At 38.5% G+C, this 24,086-nt stretch overlaps 1 protein-coding gene across 1 annotated transcript in view; it reads right to left on the bottom strand.

Annotated features, from left to right (window-relative positions):
- Window positions 1-24,086, bottom strand: part of Corin (corin, serine peptidase) — a 283,207-nt gene that overhangs the window by 79,990 nt on the left and 179,131 nt on the right. Inside the window, 1 exon segment of the mRNA XM_047567531.1 lies at window positions 4,156-4,269. Coding sequence (XP_047423487.1) covers window positions 4,156-4,269 — 114 coding nt within the window.

The raw sequence follows: 24,086 nt of genomic DNA, 5'->3' as shown, positions 1-24,086 counted from the left end.
AACTTTTGATGACCTGAAAATATATTTGAATATCAATTTTTCTTTTGTTCTATTTAGTTGCCTTCTTTCAAAAATAGCTTTATGTGGTGCTGCTTTTAAAATCATTGTGCTTATTTTAGTGCTTATGCCTCCCTATCACATATCACCTGACCTTTAGCAACAGTTCCATGACTTCCAGTGATCATCTTCTGCACCCTAGAAATGAGAGATACTGGGTGGAGGTGGCAGAGAGAATAAGAACAATAGTAACAACAAAGATAATCTCAACCATAAATCCTAATACTCTTTGAGACTTACTGCAAGACACACATTGCTGTACATGCTTTATATGCAAAGATTCAATGCTAGAGAGTTTTGTTCCCACTTCACTGATGATATTGAAGCACAGAGAGATTGAGTATCTGGATAGATATGTAGGCAACCTGACTCAAAAACAAAGTATTAACACCATACTGTAGTGTACTCATTATAATTAGGTAACCACCATCTTCAAAAATATATCCACCAATTTTATTAAAAATTCAGAACAAATTATTTCCAAAAGTATTTGATAGTGGTTGTAATGGTTAATTTGAATTGTCAACTTGATTGGATTAAGAGATGCTGATGATTCAGAGGTTTCTGGGTGTGTCAATGAAGGCATGTCGATGAGTGATTGGAATGTGGGATAGTGAACTGAAGTGGAGATCCTCCCTAAGCGTGGGCAGTACCGCCTAATAGGATGGAATAAAATTGGAAGAACAAGGAAGCAGACACAGAAGCAAGCTCATCTCTACTCGAATGGGTTCTTGATTGCTGCTTTGATTGTCTGAGGATATTGGACTCTCTCTTTTTCACTCTTCCAAAACGAACCAGTGATTCTCCAGGTAGTTTCCAGAAGCCTTGGTCTCAGAATAGGGTAGCACCGTTGATCCTTCTTGTTCTGGGGCTTCTGCCTCTTGGATTGCATAGCTACTGGTTCCTCCCGCTCTCCAGCCTGCAGACGGTCATTGTGGACTATCCAGCTTCTGATCGTGTAAGCCATTCTAATAAATTCCCTTTTTATAATCATACTTCCTGTTGATTCTGTTCCTCTAGAGAACCCTAACACAGTGGTTTTATGGTACAAGGTATGCAGATTTTGTAGCAATTATATTTTTCCCCAAGGCAAACATCTTTCTTGAGGTTTTAAAAAATCTATATACATTCAGGTACAGTTCTAAGATTTGATCATAGAATCAAAAGATTATATGGAATGCTAGCCACAGAAGATACCAGATATCTTCTAGAGCAGTGGTTTCAAATCTGGCTGCATGTTAGAATTACTTGGGCAGCTTTGCAAAAGTACAGACCAACTCCAGACCAAATGAATCAGAATCCCTGGATGCAGAGGTTCCCAGAGATGCTAATAGGCTGTCAGCCTTGATGCTAAGGTAAGCCAGGGTTAGAGAAGAAGCATGCCTCAGGTCACAGGGCTTAAATTTTTTAGTTTTCTTAAGTTTCAAAAATCTTTCTCTTAAACTACTAAAGTTGTTCCAGGTGGTTGGAAATCTTTTCATTCAATAAATACTTAAGAAAAGCTGACATATAAGACAAAATTAGTTAAGGGGAAAAATCAGTGAAGTCACAGACACCTGAAGTGCCACCATAATAGACCATTACTTCCTAAAGTGTAATAGAGTATCCAGAATAGATAAACGTTTTCTTGTCATATGAATGACCAGAATATAATCATTTACCAAATCTGAAATTTAATGACAAGGAAAAGTCCAAGGCAGCCTAAAGGAGAGAAAACAGCATTAGATATGGAACCATTCAAGATGGGGTTGAAATCTAGCACTTCAAATTCTTTCAAATGTATTCATCACTCTAAGCTCTGGCTCTTCATCCATACAAGAAAGAATAGATAATATCTCCAGTGCTGATGATTAAATCAAATCACATGGGAAAATGCTTCTGGAAGTCAATTGAGTAATTCACAAATAAGTCCTTTCCCTTCCTTCCCTTGAATATGACTAAAACTAAATTAACGATTCAACAAACTGTACAAATTACCTAATTTGGCCCATATTTTAGAAAAGTAGACAAGTACTTACTAGAGACCATTTCTGCAGCTAATTCATATGTGCATGATCTCTTCTGGCAACCCTCTGCCCGTTTACCTGCCAGAATCTTACAAACTAACATTTTCTTCTGCTTCTCACTGAGCATACTCAGCAAAACTTCCTTCTCCCCTCAAGACCATCTCTGGGACCATGTTCATGCTCCAATTTGCATGCAAGCCCTCATTCAGACTCCTTCCCTGCAGGGTGGTGACAACAGGAGCATGGTACCTTCCCTTCTGTGAATATTCATGTAGAATCGCCCACACATTGAATGTCAAGCTTGGGCACAAATGTCTTTTTAAGGTCAGAGACAAGTGCATATGAAGTCTTCTATGTCTGACCAAGGGTTTTCCTACAGAAATTTCTGAAGGGACACAATTCCTCAATAAACCAAACCAGATGATTTCTAAAGCATGTTCATGAGGAAAGTTCACACCTTTCTAAGACATGGCTAAATACCTTCCATAATGGTAAAACCTACTTGTCCTGTTGGTGATTAGGATAAGTGACCCCTTCAAGTTCAATCTCAACAAGTGCAGCAGAAAATACTTCAAACTACCACGCTTAGAACCACGGAGAACAAAATGATGAAATAGCATTGTCCCACCACAGGGAGTGGGGACAGGTAGAATTTGAATAATGATAAAACACAGGCCACCTTTGAAATAAAAAAGAGATTTCACCACAACTCACATAAATTAGATGTAATTCAATTGAATCTTTCAGAAATCCCTGTTGTGGCTGTTTCATTGAATATTTTCTGCTAAGGTTTCAGAAATAGTCCCCAATGTAAATATATCTCCTATAAAATGTTTTTCCTATAAAATTATGTCATAGGTTTTTCTAAAGAGAGAATTCCACATTGTAAAACAATTCAAATGTCTTACTGAAAACATTTCCTAAATTATGTGTGGCATAATAGGAGTGCCGTGGAATGCTAGGTATTATGCAAAATAAATAAATGCATAAAAAAGGTGAGATTTCACATGAGGAAAAAAATCTGAGGACATACCAGGTTAAGCAAAATTAATGTTTTATATTAAACTGCAAGATTAGTTAGAATATTTAAGAAACAAACAAGTATTATAAACTCTCTAAAAGGTAACTCTGAGAGCATTTCCAAACTTTTTTTTCCTCACGCATGTTTCAAGACTCAGGTTCTATGGAACCTAATTTTGGAAACCACTAAGTTGAAATGTTATTACAATATACTGCCTGTCCGGAATTCTGACAAATAACCATCCTAACCCTTCAGGTAGAAGAGTTGGTCACTCAGCAAACAGACTAGAGGAATCTCTCAATCGAGGTCAGCCATCTGGAGTTCTTATAAAGCCTTGGTGATTCTCACGGGAAGTAAAAACACTCTTCTCATGCTAACTATGTCTGGTTATATACCCATTAAAAACCAATTAAAACACAATCACACATCGGTCTGTTTTGAATACAGATCACGCAGTGTAATTCTCCAGGCTAGTTTTCCCCTTCTGTCTGGTGCATAAGTACAAAATAACTTGAAATCTAAAGCTATATTGGACAAACCACTGGCCAATTCATTCAAAATAACTAATCAAGTCCATTTAGTAAAGTGAGGATGTTTAATGCCATTGACTATTTCCAATATAGAAGAAGCATTTTTAAAAAATGCTTTGAATCTTGTTTGTTTTAGTTTATAGGAAAAAATTTCCTTTAAAAGTGTTCTTTTAAAAGATCCCATCAGCCATTATACTCAAAAAGCTTAAAATCTAAAACAAAATTCCTCACCCAAACAAAATAAATCCAAAACCTTCTCCCAATTTTAGGAGATTTATGGAAAAATCTTTTCAATCACTGATTGGTTCCAATGTAGTATCTAGCTATTGAGTTCTTAATAAAACCATGCAAACACAATATTGTCACTCTGGGGTGAGATAAACACATTAGTTGGTTCACTCCTGAAAGGCAAACACAAAGCGGTCCATGAAATGCTGAAAAGGCGGTGGCTGTCAGGATTTGATAGTGGAATGGCTTGGGTTTCTAGGCCCCAAATAGAATCCCTGTCCACCCAAACAGACCCACACAGCTGGTCACATACTGCAATGAGCCTCGTCACTCCAGTCGTCACAGTCGTTGTAGCCATTACACTGTAGCTTCCGAGGGACACAGATCCCACTGGTGCACAGAAAGCTCTCACCTCCTCCGCAGAGCACTAAAAAGGAGGGAAGGGCAAAAGAAAAGCAAAGTCAGAATAGGGTTTGTTTTTCCCTGTTTACAACAGAGAAATAAATAACAAAACCTTCTCTTGCTATTTCACCAAGTCGTTTCTGAATTCCCTGTTTCATTGTTACAAAGTTAGTTCTCTTTGGTACTTTGGAACATCAATTGTGGAATTGCCTGGAAATCATTCCAAGAATGTTTGCTTGAGGAAAGTGGGAGAAAATTTACCAGCAAAGTTGCACAGTGAGGGGTTTGTGTTCAGAGCACAAAAAACTAGCCTCGTTAATTGTATAGTTTATGTGGGGAAAATCCAAGAGGGTATTTTTCTTAATAATTGAAAATAATGTCAAAGGGAAGACATTAATTGAACAAAATATAATAAAATAAACTCTTCCTCTAAAATGCTACTTTATGCAGCACAGAGAACATTATAATAAAAATAAAGTCCATCAACTGATGACTATGGAAAAAAAAGCATAGAGACCCCATGCCCTGCACTTGAAATATATTTCCCTGCCTTAATAAAAATGCCAGCTAAAATGTCAGAGTCTGTTTCGGCATAAGGAATGTGAAATGACATGAGCTAATAATATTATTTTCATTCATCCCCCATCCCCAGTTGCACAGTTACATTTTGATGTGTTTTGCTTTGGGTATTATGGTGCTCTTTTTTCCACCCAAATTCAACAAATATGCAATTGTTTAAGTTATGACAGATAATAAATTTAAGATAAAAAGCTGGAAACAGCTGGGGATGTAGCTCAGTTGGCAGAGTGCTTGCCTTGCATGCACAAGGCCCTGGGTTCAATTCCCAGTAGCACAAAGAAAAAAAAAAAGCTATAAACACTGTTTAAGGAAAATCATTAATAAAAGGATCTATCCATTTAACAAAGTGAATGTTATATTAATTTACATATTGGGTAATGAGCATGAAATACCTGTGACACTTGACTCAGAAGTTTTATTTCTTGAACTTCATACAAACGAAATCATTTTTTAATACATGTGAATTTTATCTTTAATGATATTCACACCATCATTGTTTATAATGTGAAAACTACTAAAGAGCAATTATGTCACAGTAAGAAACTGGTTAAATAAATTTGGCACCTACATAATATACTATATTTTAGAAAATAATCAATGTCCTGGGGAAAAAGTTCAAGATACTTTAAGTGGAAAAACACCAATTTGTTTTTTCCACTTAAATATAAATATAATTTGTCATGAGAAGAGGTAAATCAAAAACTACTCTAATTCTCCCTTGTTATAGAATTAAAAGCAATTATTATTCATTGTAGTTTACTCTGTATTTTACAAATGTTCTTATAATGATCATGTTATTTTTTTAAATCAAAAACGCAAAAACCTAACTTTTTTCATGAGCTCCAGTTTCAGAATAACAACAGATAGAATGAACTTCCGACCCCCTTCCTTCTTCCACCAAAGCTAGTGTGTGTGACGTCAGCTGTGTGGTCCATCGCCTGTCACTGCCTCATTCCCTGAACTGTGTATTCCTTGACCAGATAAACCTTGTGGACTAAATAGTGGGAACAAGGAAGTATGGAGCATTTTCACTCAGAATTAGAAAAAACAGAAAAGTACTCCCGAAAACTGTGGGTGCTAAAGTCCATGTCTGTCGTGCTTCCCCCAGTGTTCCTGGAACTCATTGGAGAGGCTGGCACTCAAGAGTTTTGAAACTACTCTTTGCAGAAAAAAAAGCCTCCCAAATCTCCAATGAGCAATACCCCACCTCAAAGCAAAATAATGAAAATGAAATTAATGAACAATTTTCCAATGCTGTCAAGGAAATCAGCATTTCAACTTGCTGAATGTTAAGTCCTAGTTGATTTGGTAAGTTCACAATAACAGCAGCAAAAATCTGTTTTTTTTTTAATTATATCCCACAATTTCAGAAGGAATAAAAATTATATCTATGGATTTCAACTTCCAAAATAATCAACATGTTTGATGGTACATAACACTGTTAGAGAATTCAAGACCAGAATTATAGAACTCTGCACTTCTATTGCTATAAATACAGATTTGTATTTGATTCATAAAGGGCAAACATGAAACCAGATATAAAATAAAAAGCCAGAATACTAAGATTTTACCAGCTAGTCAATTTAATATCACCTTTCTAGGGTTAAGACGAAAAAAATTTTTAAAGAGTGATAATTCTATTGTGAGAGTGTTTCTATGAAAGAGTGTTCATATGAAAGAGTGCAAAAGTTCCATATGTCTGCTTTGCAGCAAATGCATGTCTCAAGAATTATTGCCTTCCCCACCTACAACCTTCAAGATGCCTCTGGAAACACAGCTGAAAGCTCAACATTAAATAGCTGCTAACCTCCAGATTTCATCTCTAAGACCCAATATATATGACTTCAATAAAATCATTTCTTGTGTATGCTCACTTCAAATCTGGATCAAATTTAAAATCCAGCATTGCTTGCATTGTCTTGATTATTGATATCTCCCATCCTGGCTGATTCAGCAGAGGCTGACTTCTTCTGTGTGGGTCTACATTTGGAGGTGGGGCTGTCCTTGGTTTTAGAATATTTGAATTGTTTCTTTATCCTTATTCTTTCTTTGAAAATTCATGGCTCTGCTAACCAATATTACTTTTGCAAAATTAACATACGTAGTCTCTAATCTCTTTCTGATTGATTGCGTTTTAGCTCTATTCAGAATTTCCCATGTATTTGTATACAACTTTTCAATCAATAAAGTGATATAAATGCATCTTATTTGGAATTTCTAAATATCCTATAAGGTAAACAGGCAGGCATTTTTATCCCAATTTCCATGAGGGAATGATAGTTTACAAATAGAGGAACTATAGTATCATAAGGTTAAAACAGTGATATTGGAAAGCCACATGTCTAGTTCAAGGTGGAAATCACCCAATAATCCTGAGGTCAAGGCTTCCAGCCCAGTCCTCCACAGCACGCCCACTCCCCTATTTCTGGTATATGTCAGTGATGTAGTCAGCTGACACAAGGCCAGTTCAAGGGCATCAGGTTTGAGTGAAAGTTCAAACTCATCCTAATTTTTCTCTCTAAACAAAAGGCACATATCTGTCCTTCAAGGGAATTGAATCCAGATGAAATGACATTCCATGTCAGCTCTAGTTTTTTTTTTTTTTGAAAAATATCCTAAGAGGGCTCTTAACAAGTTGCTACCCAGATGTTTTGACTAGAAATTTCACTGTCTTATACCAGTCCCAACAGATAGTTGAACTAACCCTTAGATGACAAAAGGAGATCACTGAGAAGTGTGATATACGATCTCAACATCATTTCCTACATCATTGATAATGCTAAGAGGAACATATTGAATTTTAAATCAATGGCAGATTGATCATTGGAGGATTTACTAATTAATTTAACAAATATTTACTGAGTGTCTACTATGTACTAAGCACCAGTCTATCCCCCAGGGATACAGCAGTGAAGAAAATGAGAAAGATTCCACACCTCAATGAAGCATATATTCTACTGATCATCATCTGATGAAGAAACTTTTACTAACTAAAGATGCTTCACCACCAAATTTGACTTCCATTTAAACTTGGGACTGTTAGTACTACTGTAAGAATAGCAGAATACAATTATGTTTCCTAGCTTATCTATCCTGATAATAGGGACATTTATGAATCACTTGGACTTTACAATCCCTGGGATTCTGAAGAGTATATACCCATGAGGATGATCATGGTATACAAATGGGTAGATGATACTCCTTTCAGTAGTTTTGTCTCTGGTAATAGACTGATGAAATAACTATCTATAGTATGAAATTGCCTTGAGATTTTTTTTCTGCAATTGCTTTCAGCCCCTTAGGTTCTCTCTGTGTACTATGGTGGCATTTATACAAGAAAATGCTCTCATTACTCTGGTTATTAACTTTTGGAGTCTTTTTGGAATCTTTTGCAGAACTGGCTGCTGACTTTATGGTGTCCTCATTTGCTTTGTCCTTGAACCTATGCTTAAAGCCTGATGCTCAGCTTCAGTTCCACCTCTGAAGAGAATGTCCGCCTGGCATGGCATATCCCTACCTGGGCCTATACTAAAAAAAAGAGCCTGTCAGTACTGAATTCTATACACTGCTTGAAATTGAGTTAATATAACTGCTCTTACCTATTACAGGATAATTTGACAAGATGAGAAAGAGTGAGTATAATCTTTCAGCAAAGTGATACAACAATTCTCCTCGGGTAGAAAACTTTATCTTTATGCATAAAAAGATGGATTAAAGTTGGGGGTAAAAAATAAGAATTGAGAGAGAAAATTCAAGGGTATGCTTAAATCATCAGACTTGTACTCTACCCTGCCTTCTAAGGGGGTGAACATTAAGAAGTGGTGAGTAGGAATGCAGGGGGTCAGAGGGCTCTGAGTAAGCAGAGTGAGGGTCCCCAAGAGGGAAGAGCAGAGCCACTGCTTCTGGGAAGGATGTTGAAGAAGAGATAAATCTGAAAAGTTGGTTGTTGCTGGGTGTGGTGACACTTGCCTATAATCCCAGTGGCTCCAGGAAGTGGAGGCAGGAGGATTGCCAGTACAAAGCCAGCCTCAGCAACAGCGAGGCACTAAGCAACTCAGTGAGACCTTGTCTCTAAATAAAATGCAAAATAGGTCTAGGGATGTGGCTCAGTGGTCGAGTGCCCCTGAGTTCAATCCCCAGTACCCCTTCCCTGCAAAAAAATGTTGGTTGTCTCCCATAGGGGCACAGTATGGACAAGACCCTTTGGGACACAGAAATATCTAATAAGCTATATAAAATTCTTACTTAGAAACTGGAAGTATTATCACTTCCTCCATCTGACATGTGGAATCAGCAAGGCTTGTGCAGCTCTCTGATTTATTCATTTTTTTCAATTTAGACAATGTGTAGCCCTCTAGGAGCCTGGAAAGCATGGCTGATTACCAAACAGACCTTTGGCTTGCGGAGTTTATACTCCCAGAAGACAATAACATCAAACATAATAAGAAGGAAATTAATATATTCATGCCAGAAGGTAATAAGGGCTATGACAAGAAGAAAAGAATGCAGAGGGTAAGATAGATACAGGGTACAGAGTGGGCTGGGGCAGGTTCCAGTAGTAACTGGAATGCCAGGGTGTCACTGAAAGCTGACAACTGAGCAATAACTTGGAAGAGGGGAGGGAACCAGCTACATCTTGTACATTCCCAACAGAAGGAAGTGCCAGAGCAAAGTACCTCAGACAACAGCACCCCTGACAGGCGTCAGGATGGGCAAAGGAGATCTTTGTGGGTAGATGGACTAAGAGTGAGGGAGAGATAGAATAGCAAGAGATGAGACAGAGCAGGAGAAAGAGACCAACCACACAGGCCTATACAGGCCTTCAGAAGGACTTTGTAACTTTAAGGAAAAAGAAAAGTTTTCAGTAAAGAGTAGCAAGATATGATTTAAGTTCTAATGGATGGCTCTGCCCATTGTGTTGAAAATCACTTCTGCAAGGGAAAAGGAACAAGTAGAGAGCAGTTAGGAGGTTACTGAAGTATTTCAGGAAGAGGTGATGATGCCTTGGAGGGAGTATCACTGGACATGTTGAGACACATTGGATTGCGCATGTATTCTGAAAGTAGCACCAGCAGGTTTTCCACGGCCCGTAGATGAGAATAGTGAGGGAAAGACAAGAGTCAAGAGTCAACGTGGACTTCAAATTTCTGGCCAGCAGGAAGATTGGAATAGATGTCTATTGAGATGGAAAAGGTTACTAAACAAGAAAGACTGGAAAAAATATCAGGTTTTACATTTTGGGCATATTGAGTCCAACATATACAGGAAGCACCAAAGTGAGTAGATGTCATGTTCAGTAGATAAATGGATATGCAAGTTCAAACTCTAGGATAAAGTACAGGACTAGAAATATGAATAAGTAGGCATATGGATTCAAAGCCAGTGTGCCTGGATGAGCTTACAAGAGACTGGTTAGTGAGGACAGAAAAGGATGAGGATTAGTGAGAGAGTGAAGAAAAGATGTAAGGCTGGGCTATTAAAACCCATGTTTAGAGATGTGGAGAAGAAAAGTTGGCAAACAGACTGAGGAGTAGTCAGTGTGTTGGGTGGAAAATGGGCAGGAGAATGTGGCATCCTGGATGCCAGGGAAGGAAAATATATCAAAGAGGTGGAAATGAACAACGGAACCAAATGCTGCTGCCAGGTCAGGTAAGATGGGAGATGACCACCAGATACAGCAATGTGGAGGGCAGCAGGGTCCTGGTAAAAGCAGTTTCATGGAGTGACTGGGCTGTGTCAAAGAGAGAAGGAGAGGAGAGCAAGTAGCTCAGGAAGAAAGGGCAACTCTTTTGCTGCAGAATAAAGCAAATGGGGAGGTAGATGATCAGAGAAGTGGGACTTTAAAATTAAACCTTTTTGAATGCTATTGTGTGAGTACATCTTTTGAGGGATACACAGAGAGGACTTAAGCTCTGCCTACAGGTTAGCTTAACTCGAACAATTGAAGAACACTTGGGAAATTTCAAAATTGTATTTGTAAATGGAAGAATTATCTGACATCTGAAATATATTTACAATCTAAAAATGAAGTCAGTCTGTGTCCTCCCATTCTTCAAATCCCATTACTGAAATGTGGCTTTTCCAAAAGTATCTATCTTCCAAGCTGAGAAGTCCTTCTCATGCTCTTCTTAGACACGATTAAACATAGGGCACAGTGCTCACCAAGTGTTGATGTCCAAGATGATCAGAACCACAGCCTGCTCAAAACCAAACCAAGTCAAAACAAAACATCTGTTCTGTTATATTTGACCTAATTTACATTAAAAGAAGATAATTGTTTGCTTATTCTCTCTCTCTCTCTCTCTCTCTCTCTCTCTCTCTCTCTCTCTCTCTCTCTCTGTTCTAAAATGCAACCTCCTGGAGTGAAGGTACTTTCTCAATTTTTCTTTCCCAAGTCTAGAACAGAACTTACACATGATAAGAGTGAATTCAGTATTTGTCCAATGAATATGTGAAGACTGAGAATATGAGGTGCATAAAGAGCAGAACTAAATGGTCATTCCTATTTCTTGGCCCTTCAATGACAACGAATACCTTATAATTTTATTCCTTTCATTGCTGGAAAATAAACTTCTGAGGAAACATAAAAATCCCCCTGTATGATAGAGAGACACTCACTCAAACCTGTAGTCTGGCTTCTGAGTAGCATTTGTTCTCATGGTAGGACAAGGAGTACAACAGTCCCCCCCACACAACAATCTCCCCACTCGCCTTTGAGGATGTGTCTGACTCCATCCTCCACACTCCATCCACATTACCCATTCCTTGGGTTAAAACAGTGGATTTCAGAAGATCTCTGTAATACTTAGGAAAAAGACTTTGGGACCATGCACTGGAGTAAAGGGGTGTATTCAGTCTTCCTCTTCATTTAGCCAGAGTTCTACTGGTATCTGCTTTATACACTTGAGTACCAACTCCCTTTGAAAAGTGCTTTTCCTGCCAAAATCAAATGTGAAAACTTCTTCATCTTTAAGATTTTAAGTGTTCAGTTAAAAATCTTAGACAGCTTATACTTTAATTCCCTTTTTTGGTTATGAATATTTAGTTCTGATTTTAATTATAGACGTCTTAGCTTTTCATTATAGTTAGCTTTCATTATGCATTAGACTTGAAAGACTGGAACATAGGATTTTTGAAGTAGGAGGTTCAGGAAAGGCATAGAACCTTCCTCCAAGGAGTAGAAGTGGGAAATGGCACCTGGGACCACAAAGGAGCTCAGAAGGGCCCTGCTTGGTGTCACTGGCACAGATTTATCTGTCACACGAAGATGAAAAAAATGCCCTATCACTTCACTCTTCTAAATCAAATTAATTCACACTTTCCCACTCAAAAAGGTGAAAACAAAAATATCATTCAGACTTCTTTTTCATGGGCCTCTCCTGCAAAAGAGGATAGGTAGGAGAATCCACAGAGGTTATGTGATACTTGGAAGAACCAATGAAGGTTCTGTAACTTTCATTTTCTCTGAGGGTTCATGGTCCCTCAGCTTTCAGGGATTATGCTAGACAAAACAGTCTATTATGTCTGTGCCAGGCCAGCATAAAGAGCCACAGCCCCCAGCATCCAGCTTTAAGAGCTGCCCCATGTAGCTATTCCCCTCTGAGATCCTGCTTTTGTCCCAGGCCAAGTGAGGGACATGACAAAACCCAATCCTCTTCCAAGCCTTAGAGAATGTTTCCTATATTCCCCTACTTCCACCTCTACCCCTCCAAATACTTGTCCCCATGTCAAACCATTCTGGGTGATCCCGAGGGATCTGCCTCTTCAGGGCTGGTTTCCCTTCCCTGGGAATGCAGACAAGGCTACACATCCATTTTGCTTGCTCAGAGGATTGCTCTGTTTTACTGATTTTTCATTCTTTTTGAGGGAGCAAAAGTTCTGTTAATACCTTTAAACATATACGTGTTCAAAAGTAGCATGTGATAGGTGACCAATGAACGCCTGTTAAACAGATGCACTTAAAGTCTCTTTAGTTAGACATTCTAAAAAGAAGTCAATGGTGACTTTTATGTCTGTGGTATCCTCCCTGCTGCAAAGATAAGGCAAAACAAGTCTTTTCACAACAACACAGCTCTTCAATTTAACATCCCTCAGTGCCTTTTACATAACATCTTTTAATTAGTGAGAAACCATCACTGTCAAACAAATGTTCAGAGAAAATCCAAAACATCTCCCAGAATTAAATACCTTCATGCCTAAGTTACTCCTTGACTCTTCCCCACCCCCCTTTGAAATGAAGGTATGCTTTGATTGAATGGAAACTTTGCCATCTGGCCTTCAGCTTAAATTCCTAAAAATAAGAGCTCAGTATACTTTTTGCATGTCTGACAGCATGATGGAAGATCTATAGAAAAATCAGTCATGGTAAAATTACCTAAAAGTTGTTATCAGGAAACAAAAATAAATCTGTACTTAGTGACTTTCTGCTAGGAAAGAGAATGTAAGTTGAATTTAGAAATTCTCTGTTCAATGTCCTCATTCAAAATTTCAAGTAAAATTACAGTATATGATAGAGTTAGACAAAACCTTTTCCAGTGGATTTTAAATCTAATTAGGCAAAGTTGAAAGTAAAGAAAAAACAGAGTAAAAAGCTGGAAAACAAGTTGATGAAAGACTGCCAGAAATAGAAGCCAAGCAGAAGTATAAAAAAAACTTAAAAAAAAAATCTTTATGAAATTCAGCATTTAAAAAAGGAAAGAAGATATGGAAGTGGGGCAGAGGAAAAGGGAAAGAGAAAAAGAAAAAAATCAAGAATGCTTCCCAATAGGAATTGTCTTGTTAAAATGATACACTAGAATACGACCTTAGGTTTTAGTCTAAAAGTCTTAAACAAGATTGAAGCATTTTTTTTTCAAAAATCATTGGAAAATAAGATGTATACCACAACTTTGTTATTTATCATTTCCTGCAGAGAAATGCAACAATGTAACTTAAAAGTGGATAATTTTAAAACTGCACATTTATAGTTTACCCTCTCAATAAAGCAGGCAGATGTTTCCAAATTCAAAGATAATTTCTCATTTAGGTTCCTTGGGGCAGTGCTATTTTATGAACTGTTTCAGAGAGTAAACATTTCATGTCTAAAAAAAAAAATTAACATTTAATTCACATTTAACTTTAACATATTTTTGAGGTTTCCTTCCAACATAAGCCTGCCTCAAGTGACATTTTGTAATTATTCACTATGAATCATAAAATAATAATGGAACAACATATAAACTGCCTTTGAGAAATTTCAAACAAATGTTAGAATGTTTTCTACAGATTCCTGCCATTGGGCACTAGGATTCACTCTCACTTTCTGTAGTCCCCGGTTGCTCTGCTGTGGGGGTGCTGAAGATCCCCAGGGAGCAGGCCTGGTTTTTGAGCACCAGGAAATGACACTCTCTTCAAAATGGGAAGAAAATAATATTTCTCCAGATCAACATCCTCATATCAAGAACTAACCAGCCTTTGAGAAGCTTTGAAGGACTCAGGATTCAAGAAAAGGAGATATTGAGCGACTTGGGACCAACTCAAAGCCACGGGGTGAGTCTTTCCCATTGGGGAGGCGTACCGGATGGGGCAGTAGTCTTAGAATTGCAGGGAACTTTGTGAAGTAGAGTTGCCCAATGAGTCACCCCTCTCTTCGCTGGAGCAGTGAACTCAGACAACTGGGAGCATCATAGAGGAGGCCGCTCAGCACAGCGCTTGGACTTGGAGCAACCCACTGGGGCTCCAGGCAGCTGCCCAGAGGAGGAGCTGCGCGGCGAGCTGTTTGGACTCAGAACGACCGCTCCTGAACACCGAAGGCTGCCCAGAGGAGGAGCGCGGTGGGTCGCTTGGACTCGGAGTGACTGCACCAGGGCTACGGGCAGCTGCCCAGAGGAGGAGCTGCGCGGCGAGCTGTTTGGACTCAGAGTGACCGCTCCTGAACACCCGGGGGGCTGCCTGAAGGAGGAGGAGGAGGCAGGTTGCTTGGACTAAGAGTGACTGCACCAGGGCTACGGGCGGCTGCCCAGAGGAAGAGGTGCACGGTGAGTTGTTTGGACTCAGAGCGACCGCTCCTGAACACCGGGGGTGCTGCCTGGAGGAGCGTGGTGGGTCGCTTGGACTCGGAGCAGCTGCACCAGAGCTCCAGACAGCTGCCCGTAGGAGGAGGTGTGCAGTGGGTCCTTTGAACTCAGAGTGACTGCACCAGGGCTACGGGCGGTTGTTGGGAGGAGGAGGTGAGCAGTGAGTTGCTTGGACTCCTAGCGACTGCACCAGAACACCGAGTGGCTGACTGGAGGAAGAGGCGTGCGGCGGGTCACTGGGACTCGGAGTGACTGAAGGGTGCTCCAGGTGGCTGCTCAGAGGAGGGGCCGCATAGCCAGGCGATTAGGTGCAGAGCAGGGTCCCAGGTCCTATGCAGCTTCTTGGTGGAAGAGCCGCACAGAGACAAGCTGAGGGGCGGAGTGAAGGTTCCAGGACTGCAGGCAGCTTCTCTGAGGAGAGGCAGCCTAAGGAGACTCATCTGCAAAGGGCGAGGCGCCCAGGCCCAGGAGGTAGGTCTGGGCCCCTGGGAACGTTGCAGAGGAAGGCAGCCCACCCAGGCGGTAGTTGTGGATTGAGGGGAACCTCTAGGAGGGGAACTGACCAGCAAGACCCCCCCACCAAATGAGTCTTCCCCGCCAGGTGAGATTTTTCCACAAGGACAGTAAAACCAGAGACACAGGCCCAAACAGGCCTTGCTTGAGCCCGCAGCCTAGTTCCCCTTTGGATGACCATTGGTCAACAAGTGGAGGCACCTCTGCCCACTAGCAGGGAATATACCCCACCTGAAGGCCACCACCCCTAGAGAGGCAGCTTTCTTGTGGAGCACCGCATTAACAACTTCCTCCAAGACTTCAGGCTACTGAAGGACAAGAGGGGATATACTAGAAATCTTCAGGGACATTATAAGTCAATAGAGGAAATCTGCAATATCTCAGCGGTCCACTGATACCTGAACAATATGAGAAAACAAGGGAAGAAAATGCCCCAAACAAATCTAGATATTACATCAATAAAATCCAATGACAGCATGGCAGAAGAAATGACAGAAAGGGAGTTCAGAATGTACATAATTAAAATGATAAGGGAAACAAACAATGAGATGAAAGAGCAAATGCAGGCATTGAATGATCACACCAATTGACAGTTAAAAGAGCAAATACAGGAAGCAAAAGATCATTTCAATAAACAGTTAGAGATACTGAAGAAAAACAAACAGAAATCCTTGAAATGAAGGAAACAATAAACCAAATTAAGAACTCCATAGAAAGCATAACCAATAGGATAGAACAGCTGGAAGACAGAACCTCAGATATTGAAGACAAAATATTTAACCTTGAAACAAAGTTGACCAAACAGAGAAGATGCTAAGAAATCATGAACAGAATCTGCAAGAACTATGGGATATCATGAAAAGGCCAAATTTAAGAATTATTGGGATTGAGGAAGGCTTAGAGAAACAAACCAAAGAACGAATAATCTATTCAATGAAATAATATCAGAAAATTTCCCAAATCTGAAGAATGAAATGGAAAATCAAGTTCAAGAGGCTTATAGGACTCCAAATACACAAAATTACAACAGACCCACACCAAGGAACATTATAATGAAAATACCTAACATACAAAATAAAGACAGAATTTTAAAGGGTGTGAGAGAAAAGAACCAAATTACATTCAGGGGGAAACCGATACAGATATCAGCAGATTTTTCAATTCAGACCCTAAAAGCAAGAAGGGCCTGGAACAACATTTTTCAAGCCCTGAAAGAAAATGGATGCCAACCAAGAATCTTATACCCAGCAAAACTTACCTTCAGATTTGACGATGAAATAAGATCATTCCATGATAAACAAAAGCTAAAAGAATTTACAAAAAGAAAGCTGGCATTACAGAACATTCTCAGCAAAATATTCCATGAGGAAGAGATGAAAAACAAAGAAGCAAATCAGCAAAGGGAGGAATTATCCTAAAGGAATTGTCAAATAATAAAATTTTTAAAATGAGCCAAATGACTGGGAATACAAATCATATCTCAATAATAACCCTGAATGTTAATGGCCTGAATTCATCAATCAAAAGACATAGACTGGCAGATTGGATTAAAAAGAAAGATCCAACAATATGTTGCCTGCAAGAGACTCACCTCATAGAAAGAGATACCAATAGACTAAAGGTGAAAGGATGGGGAAAAACATATCATGCACATGGACTCAGCATAAAAGCTGGTGTATCCATCCTCATTTCAGATAAAGTGGACTTCAAGCCAAAGTTAGTCAGAAGGGATAAAGAAGGACATTTCATACTGCTTAAGGGAAGCATAAATCAACTAGACATAACAATCATAAACATCTATGCCCCAAACAGTGGCTCATCCATGTATATCAAACAAATCCTTCTCAATTTCAGAAACCAAATAGACCATAACACAATAATACTAGGTGATTTTAACACGCCTCTCTCACCACTGGACAGATCTTCCAGACAAAAATTGAACAAAGAAACCATAGATCTCAATAACACAATCAATAATTTAAACTTAATGAACATTTATAGAATATACCATCCAACCAAGAGTGAAAACACTTTCTTCTCAGCAGCACATGGATCCTTCCCTAAAATAGACCATATATTATGCCACAAAGCTAATGTTAGCAAATACAAGAAGATAGAGACACTACCTGGTATTCTATCAGATCATAATGGATTGAAATTAGAAGTAAATGAAAGAGTAAAAAACAGAAACTACTCCAACCTCTAGGAGGGGAACTGACCAGTGAGACCTCCCCACTGGGTGAGTCTTCCCCGCCGGGTGAGGTTTTCCCACAAGGACGGTAAAACCAGAGACACAAGCTCAAACAGGCCTTGCTGATGATATGATTATATACTTAGAGGAACCAGGAAATTCCACCAGAAAACTTTTAGAACTCATAAGTGAATTCAGTAAAGTAGCAGGATATAAATCTAATGCATTTTTATACATAAGTGATGAATCTTTGGAAAGAATAATTAGGAAAACTACCCCATTCACAATAGCATCAAAAAAAATAAAATACTTGGGAATCAATCTCACAGAAGAGGTGAAAGACCTCTACAATGAGAACTACAGAACACTAAAGAAAGAAATTAGAGAAAACCTTCGAAGATGGAAAGATCTCCCATGTTCCTGGATGGGCAGAATTAATATTGTCAAAATGGCCATACTACATAAAGTGCTATACAGATTCAATGCAATTCCAATTGAAATCCCAATGACATACCTTATAGAAATAGAGCAAGCAATTATGAAATTCATCTGGAAGAATAAGTAACCCAGAATAGCTAAAGCAATCCTTAGCAGAAAGAGCGAAGCAGGGTTATCCCAATACTAGATCTTCAACTCTACTACAAAGCAATAGTAACAAAAACGGCATGGTATTGGTACCAATATAGACAGGTAGATCAATGGTACAGAATAGAGGACATGGACACAAACCCAAATAAATACAATTTTCTCATACTAGACAGAGGTGCCAAAAATATGCAATGGAGAAAAGATAGCCTCTTCAATAAATGGTGCTGGGAAAACTGGAAATCCATATGCAACAGAATGAAACTAAACCCATATCTCTCACCGTGCACGAAACTCAACTCAAAATGGATTAAGGACCTCGGAATCAGACCAGAGACCCTGCAGATTATAGAAGAAAAAGTAGGTTCATATCTTCAACATGTCGGTTTAGGACCAGACTTCCTCAACAGGACTCCCATAGCACAAGAAATAAAAGCAAGAATCAATAACTGGGATAGATTCAAACGGGAAAGCTTTCTCTCAGCAAAGGAAACTATCAGAAATGCGAAGAAAGAGCCTACAGAGTGGGAGAAAATCTTTGCCAATCATACTTCAGATAGAGCACTAATCTCCAGAATCTATAAAGAACTCAAAAAACTCTACACCAAGAATGCAAATAAGCCAGTCGACAAATGGGCTAAGGAAATGAACCAGACACTTCACAGAAGAAGATCTACAAGCAATCAACAAACATATGAAAAAATGTTCAACATCTCTAGTAATAAGAGAAATGCAAATCAAAACCACTCTAAGATTCCATCTCACCCCAATTAGAATGGCGATTATCAAGAATACAAGCAACAACAGGTGTTGGCGAGGATGTGGGGAAAAGGTACACTCATACCTTGCTGGTGGGGCTGCAAATTAGTGCAGCCACTCTGGAAAGCAGTGTGGAGATTCCTTAGAAAACTTGGAATGGAACCACCATTTGACCCAGCTATCCCACTCCTTGGCCTATACCAAAGGACTTAAAATCAGCATACTACAGAGATACAGCCACATCAATGTTCATAGCTGCTCAATTCACAATAGCCAGATTGTAGAACCAACCTAGATCCCCTTCAATTGATGAAGGGATAAAGAAACTGTGGTATATATATACAATGGAATATTACTCAGCCATAAAGAATGAGAAAATTATGGCATCTGCAGGCAAATGGATGAAATTGGAGAATATCATGCTAAGTGAGATAAGCCAATCTCAAAAAACCAAAGGACAAATGATCTCGCTGATAAGTGGATGATGACACATAATGCGGGGTGGAAGGGGTTAGTGTTAGGGTTAGAGTTAGGGTTAGGGAGGGGGGCAAGAATGGAGGAAGGAAGGACTGTATAGAGGGAAAAGAGGGGTGGGAGGGGTGGGGGGAAGGGAAAAAATAACAGAATGAATCAAACATCATTACCCTATGTAAATTTATGATTACACAAATGGTACACATTTACTCCATGTTCAAACAGAGAAACAACATGTATCCTACTTGTTTACAATAAAAAAAAAAACTTTAAAAAAAAAAAGAAAGTTAAGTGATTGCAGGTATACTGTCTGCTGCACTCTTGCCTGTACATATTCATACTGAGGCAATGTGCTTTGATGAGGGTTTACAAACAAGTAGTGCTGGTTGACAGTTCTTAACAACATTAAAATGGTATCTAAGGAAAAAAAAAAAAAAAGAATGTTTTCTACAAAAGAGTTAAACTACTGAATATGAAGCTTTGGGAAATTTAGGACATTTACATAATTTGGAAAGAAAATAATAGTCTCTTGCATGTCTATGGTAGTATTAGAAAAGTTGTACATAAAAACATTTCTTCCAGGCCTTTATTAAATGTGTAACTGTGTTACCATATCTTTGTAAAGACTTAGGAGAAATATAAAGAAAAGTAATCAATGCCATCATTTCTCACCTGGGAAACTCATGTCTAAATTTGATGGCCATTGTGTCAGTGTTGGAGGTGAAGCCTTTAAGAGGCGATTAGGTTATTAAGAGAAAAAAGAAGTTATGGAAAGCAGTTTGGAGACTTCCTAGAAAACTTGGAATGGAACCACTATTTGACCCAGTTATCACACTCCTCAAATCAACATACTATAGTGACACAGCCACATCAATGTTTATAGCAGTTCAATTCACCATAGCTAAAATATGGAACCAAACTAGATGCCCTTAAACAGATGAATGGATAAAGAAAATATGATGGAATATTATTCAACTTTAAATAAGAATGAAATTATGGCATTTGTTCATAAATGGATGGAGTTAGAGAATATCATGCTAAGTGAAATAAACCAAACTCAAAAAACCAAAGACCAAATGTTCTCTCTGATATGTGGATGCTAATTCACAATAAGGTGGGGATAGGGAAGAATAGAGTTACTTTATATTAGGTAGAGGGTAGTGAAGGGAGGGGAAGGGATTTGAGGGTAGGAAGTACAGTAGAGTGAAACAGACATTATTTCCTCATGTACATATATGACTGCATGACCAATGTGATCCTACTATATGGATAATCAAAACAATGAGAGATTATACTCCTTTTATGTATGATCTATCAAAATGTGTGAATGCATTCTACTGTCATGTACAACAAATTAGAACAAATTTTTTTAAAATTTTATAAAGGTAATGGTGAGGCTGTAGTTCATAAATTTCACCCTAATATTCATCCTGATACTTACTGGATCTTCAAACCAGAAAAGAAGTCATTGATAATAATGACCCTGAGATATCAAGATAAAAGTAATCTTGATTTAAATTTAAACTATCCATGCTGCTCTCAACTAATTACTTAACCTTTCTGAACCTCAGTTTCTCTATCTGAATCTCACCTACATTGAAATTGTCTTTGAGTATTTTTATCAGAAATAGAAAACAATGGCACCTGGCACCAAATTGGATAAAACCCAGCATGTTCTGCACCACCCACTAAGACAGGGAAGATGGGGCAACTAGGTTCTTTGAAAGAACTAAGATATAATTACACAGGAAAAGTTACACAGGAACCAATACTACATCTAGGACTGTATTTGCTAAGTTTTGGTTTTTTTTGTTTTTTTTTTTTAACTCAAAGACAGAAAAGGAAGTAATTTGCTCCAGGAAAGTTGGTTTTTGCTATTATATCATTTGTGCCCTGTTAAATGATTCACATACAGGTAGTACGTAGAGGTCCCTAGATTCTGTCTACTGTGCTGCCATGTTCCTACCACTGCATGCCCTTCCCAACAGAGCAAAATAAAATATCTCCTAGTATCCCTAGTTACCAGGATTGTGCATAACAAAGCCACATGGTCCAAACCTAACAGGGAAAAAAACTCAACTTTGCCTAGGACTAAGTACAAACACAACTTAATTAACTTGCATTCCAGAGTCATAGCTGCCAATTTGCTAAGATTTGAATGCACAGCACCCATGAGTGTAGGGAGAAAGGGAAAAAAAAAACTGTTAATTTTTTTACCCAAAATCTTCACAGAACTCATATATTCTTCTATACCAGAAAACAGGAATCATGTCCAATCCCTGCTGAACAATACATAGTGATCTTATTAGGGGGGCAGAATAAGCTAAGATGACAAGAAGGGAGAGGTTAAGAGAGGCAAAAGTTTCTGGAAAGATATGCAAGCATTCAAAATAGATGGTAAATCATCTGCCATAAAGATCAGCACAGAGTCAAATGAAGAATTGTCTATCGTATCCCTGAAAGGAGAAAGACATTGAGCAGATAATGGAAAGTCAAAAACTATGCTCCAATCCCTATAAACTCTCACTATTGCAATTTAAGCAGACAAGTCATTTCCTCTGAAAATACTCTTCTGATCTATATAATGTGCTTAATCCTGGAAATTTTTATGACAAGAGGGTCAGTCAATAGTGGGTGGGTGGGGGCAAAAAGTCCAACAATGGGATTTGTATTGCCTTGAAAAGAACCATTTTTATCCCATTTACCAAAAAGGTAAGGTACATGCAGTTTCCAACCAGAATCACAAGATGGCAGGCAGCTTCAGTATATAGTCCCCAGAGGTGCACACCAGTAAGAATTCAGCCTGAGAGCCTCACCGTGGGAGAGCTTGTGGAGGAGACTCACTGTGAATTCCAGCAGGGAAACGTCTTTCCTAAGGAGCACACTTGGCTGTGTAACTCAGTAAAGATGAAATCACCAAATCTTGCTTCCCACCAATTATTGTGAAGTGTCCCTCACAAAGCCCTTCTTTCACAATGCCCTACTCAACCAGACCATTCGCATAATTTTTCCACGGGTTTCTTTCCTTACTGGTTTATCAGAGCTCTTTTTGCTATAATTGTTTTCTCCTTGTCACTCATTCGTTCATCTTTTAAATTTATAGCCTCTTTAACTCTAAAAAAGAAATGTGTTACAGACATGTGAAGTCAAATATGCCATTCTCTAAGGGTTAGACCTTCATAACCCATACCTCGATGTGTCATTGAACAAAGAGAGCAGTGACATATATGTCTTGTCTCCTGTTGTGGTTAGAGAACCTTGAGAATGATGGTCCGATACCATTAGCTAAATAAACTTTGCTTCCAACCCAGAGTCTTTTTAGAGTAGATTGAAAATACTATGGTCAAATCTAAAAGAGATACTCTGGCCAAATGTATCAGAAATAGTTCACAGAGATAAAGAAATTAGGTCAGATTTCCTAATAGTCAAACTTGATTTGGGGGACATGACCACTAGAGGAAGCTACAAATTGACTGATTGATTTTTAATATAATATCAGATTTCCCACATTACTCACATAATCAAAACATGAAATATGTAAGCTGACCTGGAGTTAATGGAATAAGCCTCTGAAGATACTTTCCAGATTTAATTTTGAGCAAAATGCTAAAGGGAAGAAATTTGGAGAATACTTTGAAGCCAGTCTTTTTCTTACACAAACCACCAGAGGGAGATTGAATAACAGAACCCATAATGTACTTCCTGGAAGCATCCTGGTGTGACAGTGTTTAAAAAAACATTGTATTTTATGTGTCTTCAGTATTTATTTTAAAATAAAATCACCTTTTGTTTTAAACATCATTTTGTATTTTACATACCAACAAAAAGGTGTGTGTCCTCATGGATTGATGATTACAGAGCAATAATATGTTCTTTGTGCATTTATTTCACAGCTGAATTTTACATCCTCCTAATAACCAATAACCTCAGAAATCAAATTTTTCCTCCTTCAGTTTTGTTTCAAGCGGCTTTTTATACATTTTTACAATTGTAACTTGTATATAATGTGATTTTTGTGTATTCTAAATGTATTTTTCAGCAGGAGATCTCATTAGAAGATAATCTCATTATGAATCTCTGTTAGCATTTCTCACCATAGCATCCAGGTTGCAATGAAACTCTTTCCAGCTATAGAAAAGTTCTTCTGAAATTGTTGGTGTCATAAGCTCCAAACTCTTTTACTCCAAGAACCTTGAAGAAAACTGCCAACTTCTCTGAGCAATCATCCTCCTAAGAAATTCTGGGGACAACCATTCCAAGGCAGTTTACAAGCAGACAGAAGCAGAGGCCAAATACTTCATAAATTTTGGCTTGATTAAAAGGGCTCCTGAGAGGTCTACTTTCTAAAATATATCCCAGCTGAAATTTCTCATTTTGGACTTTACTCATTTGGCTTAAGTCAAAAGTCCCCCAATTAAAAGGCAATTCTTAGGAAAGCCCAGGACCAGACGAATTCTCAGCCAAGTTCTACAAGACCTTCAAAGAAGAACCCATTCCAATACTTCTCAAAGTATTCCAGGAAATAGAAAAGGAGGGTACCTTACCAAACTCATTCTATGAAGTTAATATCACCCTCATACCCAAACAAGGCAAAGACACATCAAGGAAAGAAAATTTTAGACCAATATCCTTGATGAATATAGATGCAAAGATCCTTAACAAAATACTGGCAAACCATATCCAAAA

This window comes from Sciurus carolinensis, chromosome 10, assembly GCF_902686445.1.
Source record: "Sciurus carolinensis chromosome 10, mSciCar1.2, whole genome shotgun sequence".
NCBI classification, from domain to species: domain Eukaryota; kingdom Metazoa; phylum Chordata; class Mammalia; order Rodentia; family Sciuridae; genus Sciurus; species Sciurus carolinensis.
This window is presented reverse-complemented; position numbering and strand designations above follow the sequence as displayed.